The sequence below is a fragment of the Castor canadensis genome, chromosome 12 (genome assembly GCF_047511655.1).
Source record: "Castor canadensis chromosome 12, mCasCan1.hap1v2, whole genome shotgun sequence".
Lineage (NCBI taxonomy): Eukaryota > Metazoa > Chordata > Mammalia > Rodentia > Castoridae > Castor > Castor canadensis.
The window spans coordinates 47,175,404-47,187,541 of NC_133397.1; the positions used below are offsets into that span (position 1 = coordinate 47,175,404).

General features: G+C 40.6%; 1 protein-coding gene and 1 non-coding gene across 6 annotated transcripts in view; both read left to right on the forward strand.

The window, feature by feature from the left end:
• Sptbn1 (spectrin beta, non-erythrocytic 1) overlaps positions 1–12,138 on the forward strand; it is a 173,006-nt gene that overhangs the window by 42,776 nt on the left and 118,092 nt on the right. For all 5 annotated transcript variants that reach the window (XM_020184677.2, XM_020184675.2, XM_074049714.1 and 2 more), the window contains exon 2: positions 6,518–6,712. In XM_020184677.2, the coding sequence (XP_020040266.1) occupies positions 6,565–6,712 (148 nt within the window). In that variant the 5' untranslated portion in view covers positions 6,518–6,564. The remainder of the gene's footprint in view (positions 1–6,517; positions 6,713–12,138) is intronic.
• On the forward strand, positions 10,380–10,520 carry LOC141415147 (U4 spliceosomal RNA). The gene has a single exon (XR_012440161.1). It is a non-coding gene; the product is annotated as a U4 spliceosomal RNA (small nuclear RNA).

Here is a 12,138-nt window from a genome sequence, read left to right on the forward strand (position 1 = left end):
CATATGTTAGCAGGGATAAAACAGCATTTCATAATGATAATCTACCAAGAAGACAAAATAGTTATGATATTGTATATACTCAGAAAATCTGATAATCATAGTGGGAGAGTTAACATACTCAGTCATTGATAAATAAAACAGACAAAATTTAATACAGTTATAGAGTAAGTCTCCCTTTTTTAACAAGGCTTAACTAGGTCTCTGAGAACTAGTTCTTCTTGATGGTCTGATTCTATGAGTTTGGGCTATAGTCTGTACAACAGTTTCATGCTTTTTACATAGTAGATGTGTTCCTGTAGAGTTGCAAGTAAACTTGGTATTTTGTTGTTGTTGTTGCAGTACTGGGGTTTGAACTCAAGGGCTGTGCTTACTAAGAAGGCACTCTATCACTTGTGCCATACTTCTGGCCCTTTTTTGCTGGTATTTTTCAGATAGGGTCTTGTAATTCTTGTGCAGGACTGAGCCTCTTGGCTCTATGCCTCTTGAGTACTGGAATTACAGGTTTGAACCACTGTGCCAGACTCGTTTGTTGACATAGGGAGTCACTAACTTTTTGCCTGGGCTGGTTTCAAACCCCAATCTTCCCAATCTCTACTTCCTGAGTAGCTGGGGTTACAGGAGTGAGCTACCACACCTGGCCCAACTTGGTTCTTTTAAAAGTTGATTTTATAAGGGACATTGTATGCTTCCTGGTCTTTAAAGTATTGTTGCCTACCATGTAGGACTTCCTGTGTATGTTGTGTTTGTGCACAGAAAACTCTTGGGGCACTAGTTCCAAGAACATGAGTGACAGTCGGTGAGCTGGGTTACTCATCACAGCGGTTTCTGGCAGAGTGTCTTTTTATTGGCAATTTTATGCCTGCTACAGCATTTGCCTCAGCAGGCAAATGGTGAATGGGCGCAGCTTTCCTGCTTTCCAGCCACTGAGTAGTTGAGAAGGTTGAGGTAAAACGCTTCTGTTCTCACACACACAGTGTGGTGCCTTCACAGTCCTGAGCAGGACTTGTTTTTATTTTTCAAATTTTAAAAATAGCACAGCAGCAGTCCAATGTATATTTTCACCAGTCCTTTATGGGTAAAGTGTTTGGGGGGGCGCTGGGGTTTAAGTGTTTGCAGAACATTTAGGTCTGTGAATTCTGCCAAAGTAATTGTTAGCATCTGGTTTTCTTCCTGGCAAAGGATTGGCAGATGTTGGTCACCTTCTTTATTTTGTTTAAATTTATTTCAGCTTTTAATTAAGATTGAGTATTAAAGAAGTGTGTGTTTGTGCTTGTGTGTGTGTAGTGACAATGAAGGTCCCATTTACTCTCTGTTGCTGACTAATGAAGGCTGTCTGGTTCAGACAAAATAAATATTGTCGTGGGTAAAGACTAAAGAAAGCCCTACGTTTTCCTAGCGCATGGAAAAGTACCTTACTAAGGATGTGTTGACATTCGTCAGTGGCCTGTTTGAAAACCGTGCCTCCCTGGAGAGCAGTGTCCACTGAACAGTGGGGCTTAGCTTCCCCAGGGAGCTGTGGGCAGCGCAGGGTGGGAGGTCAAGACGGGAAGCGTGGGCCCCAGGGAGATTCTGCAGAGGAACGGAAGAGGGCGCTGGAAGGAAGCCTGGGAAGAGCCTTCGTTTCTTTAGCTGACAGAAGCATGTGATTTATCTGTTGGCACAGAAAATAAATGTAGCATTTATAAAAGAAAAAATAAAATGCTTTCTCTCTGGACTGGACTAGGTGTTGACTTTGAGAATTTTCATGAATAGAGGGGAGAACTGATGGAGTACTCCTGAAACCCTAGTTTCTTTCTTAATGATTATGACCTTGTGTAGGGAAGTCCATGCTAGAGTTATAGGAACCTCTTTGCCTGCTAGATCTAAGATAATAGAATCCTCACCCAATTCAGTCTTAGTCCACTGGTTTGAAGAAGTAAAATTAATATCTTCTTATTGAAGCAGAAAATGATAAAGCATTTGGAATTTCTTTATATCTTTGGGAAAATTCCAGTTCATAAAACATGGAATTGGAGAAGAGTGATCTGAGTGGGAGGGCACTGGCTTTTTAAATTATTATTATATTCCTTGCTTTTATGTGCTTACACAGTGAAAAAGAACAGGCAAGGGAGATAGGCACTTTTAACTGCCTTCTCAAAACCTAGTCACACAGAACGTGGATACTGCCGTGTCACACCTAGGGTAGTACTGATTTTTACTCACTCAAGGGCTATTGAATGAGTTCCTACTGTGTCAGTCAAGTCAGGTAGAATTCAGGGGGTCTCTGAGCTAGAAGAGGTGCTATGGGCCCCCTCTAAGGGGTGTGTGTCCTGTGTTGTGTGGACCTCACACAACCTTCTCCAGCTTTCCAAGTGCTGGAACTCCAGGCACAGTTCCAAGATGGCCAAGCCTTCCTCCCTTCTTTCCTGTTCATCTTCCCACAGTCAGTTAATAAGTATTGCAGATTACCCGGGTGCCAGTGGCTCACGCCTGTAATCCCAGCTACTTGGGAGGCTAAGATCGGGAGGACAGCGACTCGGGGCCAGCCTGGGCAAATAGTTCACGAGACCCTTTCTCCAAAATAATCAGAGCACAGTGGACTGGAGGAGTGGCTCAAGCAGTAGAGTGCCTGCTTTTGCAATCACAAATCCCTAAGTTCAAACTCTGACCAAAAATAAAAAAACAAAAACCCCCAAAACAGTGCAGATTACTTCATAGGCTCTGGGGATGCGTGGTTGATAGCACCTTGGGAAAACTCAGCGGTTTTAAATAACCTCCTGGGGACACTCTGTGTGATGTAAATTGTGCTCATAGCCAGCACAGCCCTTTGCTGAAGAGGGCTGGAGGGAATGTTGGTTAGTATGGCCATCTGTGATCCCATGCCATGACTCTGGCCCTTCAAACGCTTCCCTTGCCTCCAGACTTTCTTCACCCTCAGGTCACTCTCTTGCAGCTGTCAAATGCTAGAAGCCTTTCCAATGGCCTTGGTAGGGGTGGGGGATAAATAATCTGGAAAATGCCTTAAAAACCAGAAAAGGGTTCCATCACTATGAAAACTCAGCTGTTAGATAATGTCTTCAGAGGGGTGGAGAACATGGAGGAAGAAAAATGTCTCTGCCACCCAAATTGTAGGCTCTTGAGTAGGATGATTGAATAAAAAAAAAAACTTACAGCACCAATATTTCTTCTGTATGCAGACCAGTAGATACTTTTGCTTTCCATTCAGCCCTTTAAAGAACAATCATGGTGTTTTTAAAGAACACCATTAATTAAGAACATTTAGGAAAAATGTGTTTATGGTCTCTGAATGACTTACATTTTTATCACACTGTCCCTCATTAATTTGTACAATTACCATGTCCATGAAGATGAAAAAGAAAGGATTAACACTTGCTTATTGAGAAACTTAAGGAAGAAATTGGTGATTGCAGATGGGTCGGTGGGGGAAGGGAGAGGGTTGAGGCTGTGCAACTATAGTGGCAGTGGCCCTGGAGGTCAGGCCAGGGCGTGGCTTGTTCTCCTCCATCAGCAGGTGGCACCAAATAACCAGAACTGAGGAGGAGTTGCAATGCACTCGGGTTTCACCTTGGTTGGAGTAGATTGAATTTTCTGTACTTTAAGAATTCAGGATTAGTAGCACTGTCACACTACCCATCCCCTTAGATAGACTCCTCCAAGGTTGAATTTTGTAAAAACCATCTTCAAGGTCAAATGGTGTGTGGTAATGCTCTATTTTCTCCCTCACGTGCACATTTCTCTCTCTCTCTCTCCCTCTCCCTCTCCCTCTCCCTCTCCCTCCCTCCCTCCCCCCCCCAAATGTTGAATGGAACTATAAGATCATTCAGTCGAATATACTTACTAGATAATTTTCTGTAATTTTTGTTTTTATGCTGTCCTGAAAATATATTGCTAATATAGGTGTTAAAGTTAATTTCTTAATACCTTTGTATTGTTGAGATTGGTTGTGTCTGATGGGAATTTTACTTCCACTCAGGGTTTTTGTGTTCAGTGATGGTGAATGACTCCAGTTACAGATGTGGGTCATCGTCAATTCGTGGAGCCAGTGCTTCTCCCTGGAGAACACAGGACATGTTAGTGATGTCCACAGATGGCTGTGAGAAAGCAGCCAGTGAGCAAAGAGGGGCAATTGTGTGTATGGGCTGCCAGTCTTACAGGATTTAAGGCACAGTTAATTTGCATCAGTTTAGTTTATATACCCTGGAACCTTATGTGCTGGAACTCAAGAAAAGCTATGTTAGAAGCACAGTAGGAAAAATGTTTCCTGTCAGTGTACATGGTTTTATTTTCTTTGTACCTGGCATATGTGTGTGGACAGTCATCTCCTGAGTGGTCCTTTTGTGTTGACCAGGTGGTAGTCTGGTTTTATTAGCACATCATCTTCAGTGATAGGGCCTGTTGACTGGTCCATGTGCACATTTTTGAATGAGACTTTTGTTCAGTGAGCATCCAGGTACACAAATCTTACAGTAATTACTGTTTTTTTGTATGTGGTATTGGAGCTTTAATTTGGGATCTTACACTTGTTAGGTAAGCACTCGACCACTCATTTCACCCCCTTTTGCTTTTTATTTACTCATTCATTTATTCATTCATTCATTTTTTCAGATAGGATCTTTGGGTTTTTGCCCTAGCCAGCCTAGGACCTTCACCTCCCACACAGTTGGGATTGCAGGTATGCACCATCATGCATGGTGTGATTATTGAGATAAGGCCTGGTAACTTCCCCCACTCCCCGCATACCCTTGGGCTGGCCTCAAACCACCATCCTCCTGATCTCCACCTTCAGAACAGTTGATAGGATCTTGTGTTTTTTCCTGCATAGTCTCTGACTGTGAACCTCCTACCTTTGCCTCAAGTAGTTGGGATTACAGATGTGTGCCACCATGTCCAACTTTTTTTTGAGATAAGGTTTCACCAACTTTTTGCTTAGACTGACCTCATACCTCAATCCTTCTGTCTCTGTCTCCCGAGTTGCTGTAATTACAGTTGTGAACCACCATGCACATCCTTTAAAATAAATTTCTGGATCTTAAAATGAGGGGTGGGACCAGGCTTGGTGTCACGTACAGGGAATCCCAGCATTCAGGAGGCTGAGGCAGGAGATCTTAAGTTCAAGGCCAGCCTGCACTGCATAGTGAAACCCTGTCTCAAAACCAAAACAAAACAAAACAACAATAAAAATGGATGGTGAGTCACAGAGAAAGGAAAAGGAGAGAGGATAGCCAGATCCTTTTCTGGGACCTCTTCCTACCACAGAAAGAGGGATTATGTTTTCCCCACCTCTTTTCTTACATTTGCAGTTAACTTACTTAGACAGCTTATCTGACTGAACTTGAATCCCCTCAGTGCCATTTATAATCTGCAATAGCTTAAACACAGCAATAGGATTGAAGCACAGAGCTGGCTCAGGCCCACTGTCCCCTAATGCCTCACCCAGGTGCTATCAGTCCTGCCCTCTAAATATAGTCACATCCTACCACCTTTCTTCTACTGCCCAAGGCCAGGCCACTCCCATCCCTGGAGTGGTTTCCAAATTTGCCCCTCTTCTGTTGTTACCTCCTGGAATCTGTTTTCCACGTGGCAGTAGGAGTAATCCTGCAGAAACACTCATCTTATTGTCCCACCCCAGTGGCTTCCCATCATACGGACTCACAGAGCCCTCCCTAACCTTGCCCATCCACCTACCCAGCCTTCTCGCCTTACCTCCCCAGCCTTCTCGCCTTACCTCCCCTTTACCCCGGACTCCAGCCACACTCGTCTCTTGGTTCTTTCAGTATGCCATGCCTGGAATGGTATTCCTGTTTTTGACATTAAGATAGATCTCAGTTTCAGTACTGACTCAGAGAGGCTTTCCCTCACCACCAGGTCTGAAATAACCACTCTCTCTCACTCCCATTACTCTGTTTTCATTTTATGTTTTATGTTTCAAGTTTTATGTTTTATGTTTTAAGTTGGATTTCTAAGGAGTGGGTATTGGTGTTGGTCATAGATTTTGTAATAACAATGATATAAAATTGCAGTCCTTTATTGTGCACTGCTCAATATCCTTAACATCTTAATCTTAGACATCAGTTTTCTAATGTGTGAGATATACAGAAAGAATGGTTTGTTGATTTTCTTACATAACATTTTTTAATGAGAAGCTAAAAGATTATAGTTTCTGGTGATACCCACTAAAAATAAATGAGTTCATTCAAAAGACCCAAGCAGGTATTGATGCAGCTCTGATAAAACTTTTAAGCTTTAGAAAGGAAAAAGAATCATTTGCTGGGCATCCATCCATCATGTTATTCAATCCTTGTGTCTTCCCTCTCTTATGGTTGGGCAAACTGAGGCTCAGGAATATTAAGCAGCCTAATATGAGGCAGAGCTGAAGTTCAAAACGAGCTTTGACTCCAGAAGACTCATTCTGGACAAACACTAATTGTTTACTTTCTAGTCACTTTTACCCTAATAGGTTGTTCGGGACTGTATATACTCTGGACAGCTAAACACATTTCACCCTTCTTTCTCACAGAACTCTAAGAAGGAGCTGATGTGAAGGAGCAGCTGAGACAGTTCAAGATGACGACCACAGTAGCCACTGATTACGACAACATTGAGATCCAGCAGCAGTACAGCGATGTCAACAACCGCTGGGATGTGGACGACTGGGACAATGAGAACAGCTCTGCGCGGCTCTTTGAGCGGTCCCGCATCAAGGCTCTGGCAGGTGAGTCTCCTTTTTGCCCACCACAGAGGCCCAGGATGCCATGTGGTCTCCTTTAAGGAGTGAAGGTGGAGATCATCTCACCTCCACTTAAATGTGTTCCATGAGAACAAGCTGACCATTTTGTAAAGGAGTCATATTTGGAGAACTGTCAATCCTAATGGCTAAAATAATTCAGAGAAGAATGATTTTTATAGAATTCAGAAAGCTCATCCTTAGCTTTGTAAGGATTCTTTTACTTTTGAGTTTCAAAATATTGAAGTATACTGTATCCTACACACAAAAATACCCAAACCAACCTGTGTACTTAGTGCTTATGATACATTAGCCAACTGAACTGTACAAGGTTGGTTGTTACCACGTGCAAAGACTTTAGATCTGAAAAGCAGTAGCCTAATATGGTAAGGGCACATTTAATGCTGTAACAGGTAAGCTCGCCACTGATTCATTAACATTAGGGGGACAGTGTCCTTATTGTGACTGCTCATTTACTTCTTGCCATTGAATACCTAGAGCACACTTTGACAATGGCCCTGGTTAGGATGGGGTGTGTGTCGCCCTAAAAATTGCCTTGAAAAGATTCCATCACTCAGAAAACTCAGCAGTACCACATATGTGTAAAGCAAGAGTCAAAGTAGAATGCATTCAAAGTCCTGCTTTTGTACTTTGAGATTTCAAAGGAAATTATTTCTCAGTGAGAAAAGTAGGCTTGTGATTCCCACCCCCCAACTGTCTTGAATTATGATAGAAGTCATGACTTGAGCAGGTACATTTACTGTTAATTATGAAAATAGCTCACTTCTGTTATCTTTATAATGGAATCTGATTATGAAACACATATCGTTTTCAAGCAAAAGAAAACCTAACCCAAAGTAGCATAATTGACAACAATTTATTAGACACATACCAGGCACATTCAGCCTTTGAGTAAGACTTCTCGTATGACAGGGAGGACCCAGTTTCTTTCTCTCTGCTTCTTGGTTTAAATTGCTACTACAGGCTCTATCTTGTAGTTCCAAGATGACTACCCCAGATTCCAGGCCTCCTGGGCCTTGTGGGCATCCAGTAGAGAAGAGCGCGTCTGCATCGCATGTTCCTGAGATCTGTCTCACTGGGCTTGATTGACCATGACGTGGATTGGAGAATAGGATGTAATAACTGACTTCGTCTAAACAGGATGCACCCCTAGAGGCACAGTTTGGTCAGTCCCACACAAAACAGCTTGGCTGGAAAATTTGTAAATATATTAGGAAGGAGGAAGAGGAGAATGAATGTTGGTGCCATAAGAAATTACTCTGCTGCCTTAAGATAATTAGTAACTCTTGAGTGGTGATTTAAAGATCTTTCTTGAGCTTGCCTGAATGAATGATTTATCAGATAGTCATTCATTCCAGAATTGCCCATTATTTTCTAGCTCGTACATTAGCATGGAACACTATGGAAACCATGATCTCAGCTTGTGCTAGTGGAATGATAGGTGCTTTAACCCATTCTTCTTTTGCTTGAATCTTCATTTGTGCCTTAAGACCAGCATGCTGGTGGTGACCAATTACCTTTGATCATGAGTCTTACTTTCTGGTTCCATGTTACTCCGTGTTATCTCCCTTTTAAGGACAATTTTACTTGGCAAGTTTAGAGCAGTTCCTTGCTTTTTGTGTACTGTCTTCCTGCAGATTTAGAGGAGAGACTCTAGCTGTTCTTACTGTTGATTTTTATGCTAAACTTCCTAGGATGTCTTAGCTAGGTCCCAGAATAACTGTGTTACAATAGTAATAATAATAATGCCAAGTGCTCAATGTGTGCTAGACCCTATTCTAAATGCATTGCAGATTTTAACAGTTAATCCAAACTGGGCTGGCGTAGTGCATACCTGCAATACTAGCACTCATGAGGATCATGATTTTTGAGGCTAACCTGGACTACATAGGCAGACCCTTTCTCAAAACAATACCCCAAATTCCAGTTATTCCCATCACAATTGTATGAGAAAAGGTCTTCGTCATCTGTAATGTAGAGAAGTGGGTTTGGAGGCACAGGGATTAAATAGCTGGCTCAGCACACAGTGCTAGAACATCAGCCTGATGACCAACAAGTACAGAGGACTGTACTCTCCCAGCTGCAGAACTTTCCTGGAGGACCTGGCAGAACTGAAAACAGCAGCTCTTTCTCAAAGTAGAGAAAAACATCTGGTAGCTTCTTCCTCACACATGTTGGGTGAAGAGGGAGTCTCTCAACTCTTTGGCTTGTGAAAATTTTAAGACTTTGGTTTTTTGTTTGTTTGTTTTTGCAGTACGGGGGTTTGAACTCAGAGCCTACACCTTGAGCCCTTTCTTGTGAAGGATTTTTTAAGATAGGGTTTCTCAAACTATTTGCTTGGGCTGTCTTTGAACTGTGATCCTCCTGATCTCTACCTCCTGAGTGTCTAGGATTATAGGTGTGAGCTACTGACAAGACTTAGATACGTTTTTAAAAAATAATTAGCATTAATATTGGCTACTTCCACATATGAAAATTTTTATATATCTAAAACATCATCATATTAGCATATTAAGCATGAAAAATTATTAGTGAGAGTTCACATTTTTATTCTAAGTCTTTGAAATGCACATCTTTTTTATACATAAGAGGCCAGTAAGGTCTGTACTTACGTCTAAAATTGAATGTGGAAAGAAAACATGGTAGACAGAACTTCCCCTAGTCCATGGTTTTGCTGTTTAGGGTTCAGAAAGAAAGGAGAACATTTGTCAATCTTGTTGAGTAGTAAAGATACTGTGGTATGCTGGTTCAGCCTTGAGGCAGTGCACTATGAAGTGTTTTTTATGTCTTGTGTAAATTATTTCTTGCATCCCATGATGGCATGCCCACATTCCTGACCTCTGACCAAATTGCCTCAGAATTGTGGAACATGTGGTGATTCCAAATAAGCTGAGTTCTTTGGAATCAGCATTTCATTTGAAATAAAAATTAAACTTTACTCTTGTGAGGAAATATCAAAGGTAAATATTTTCTTTTTTAAAATGAAGAGTGTTTATGATGGTGGCTTATATTTTGTAGAATCAACCTAAATTCGAGGAAGTAGAGGAAGAAGTTCTTTAAAATGTACAACGTAATTAGTTTGAAAATATTGGTAAAAGTAACTAGAGTTAATATTGTTCTGTCAACATGCATGAACAGTGAAGGAAAAAACCAGGATAGGGTATGCCAAAATAACCAGTATTTATTTCTGAGTGACTTTTCTGTATTTGAGTTTTTACCTGAAATAAAAAATAATGAAGCATCTTAAGCATCCAGTACTTTATTTAGAAATTTTGATTAATCTTTCCCCTAAGAAATAATGGCATAGAGAGATGAGAGAAGAAACCCTATGAATGAATGTGAATTTTAGCAGGATGATAGACATTAAAAATAAGATTGAGAGTTATCCTGTCAGTATTTATGAACTCTTAAGTTTTCTTAGGAGTCTTTTCGCTAAGATGTGGGCATAGCAAAAAAAAAAAAAAAAATTGACCTTGATGTGGGAATTAAGAATAGCAGTCAGCCATGGGAAAATTAGGTATAAGTACCTGGTTGTAATCTCTGTTTCACAAGTAGAGAGTAAATTGCAATTGTTAGTGACTGTATATTCAGGCCAGACTGCCTTTAAACACAGACATTTAGTTGAGTGATCAAGAATTTGGTGCATTGGCAGTATCATAGCCAATGAGGTTTATACGAGGCACAATTATTGCTAATTAAAAACTTTTCCCAGTCCCCTGCCATGACGACTTGAAATACAGTTGGCATTGGTAATTTTTGACAGTTTCTACTGAGACTGAACAGGAAAAAAGAATTCATTAGAGCGTTTAATCAGCTAAGCAGAAGTGTGTGGATCAGTGGTCTACAAAAGAAATTAATACTAGCCATGTGTGATTTAAAATTTTAAGTATTTTAATTAACAGTATATCAAATATATTATTGCTTCAACATGTAATTAGCATAAAAAGCTATTAATGAAATACTTCACACTTTTATACTGTCTTTGAAATCAAATGCATATTTTACACAGTCCTTTTCAACATGCACTGTCATGTGGTTAGGAGTCACACGACCATTGGTACTGATTTAGACAGTACAGTGCAACTTGAGTGCTTTCACACTCAAGCCACTGCAGGCTTCAAACTCATGATTCCTCTGTCTCAGCTTCCCAAGGGCTATGTTTACAGATGCCCACCATTATGCCTGACTTTTACCTAGACATTTTTTAAGGCTAATAGTCTTCCTCAGTGGTAGAGTGCTTACTTAGCATACTCAAGGGCCTGGGTTTGATCACTGCAGAAACAAACAAAAAGTCAGAGACACAGACATTTTTAATTGTCTAAAAACTCTTTAGATCTTCCATAAAAAATTTGGGCTTTAAAATATCCATCAACTATTTAATTTTTAAAAATTTTTTTCATTGTGCTGGGGAGGGGTACATATGCATTTACAAAAGTTCTTACAGTGTATCAAATACCATCAAGTATTTTAAAGCCTACTTTTGTTAGTATTTGGTCTTGGGTCTATTTATAAAGCAGTAAGTAGTTGTCTCCTTGGTTAAATGTGAATTTAAATTCTAAGGAATAGTGTATCAGTTGAATGGTAATTTAAGAAAATACATACTTCTCCTTTTTGTGCTTTCTAGTACTAAACTTTTTCTTTTCTTTTTTTCTTGTTTTTTGGTTTGGGCCTCATATTTTGCAAAGCAGGTGCTCTACTGCTTGAGCCACACCTCCAGTCCATTTTTTGCTGTGGTTATTTTAGAGATGGGGTCTCTCGAACTATTTACCTGGGCTGGTCTTGAACTTTGATCTTCCCAAGTAGCTAGGATTACAGGCATGAGCTTCGGGTACCCAGCTAATATTAAACTTTTAAATAGATGTGATTTAAGAACTAGAGCCTCCAGGCTGGCAGAGTGGCTCAAGTGGTAGAGTGCCTGCCTAGCAAGCCTGGGGCCCTGAGTTCAAATCCCAGTACCTCAAAAAAAAAAAAAACCCTCAAACTATCATAGGAAAAATAAATTTAAAAAAAAAAGAACTAGGTCCTTTACCAACATCTACATTCTTCTTTTTCATCTAAAAACTTCTGTAAAATACCCAGGCCACTTTTCTTGACCACTGTGTTTGGGTTCAGAGGGTCCAGTAGCACACTTGTTAACAGTACATATTCCAAGGTTTCTCTTCACCCTTTACAAACTGAGATTTGCCACTCTGGAGCAGTGCATAGAAGATAGAAGGCTGCATTTTTTTAAGTAAGCCCTCATGTGATTCTGATGTAGACCACACTTTGAGAGGTGTAGCGTCAGTTGAGTGGTTAGGACATGTAGGAGATAGGCTTTCTCACTTAATACTCAAATCCTTTTGACCTTGAGTATTCCAGCTGAAGTGAAAAATCAACTTTTATCTCTCCTTCCC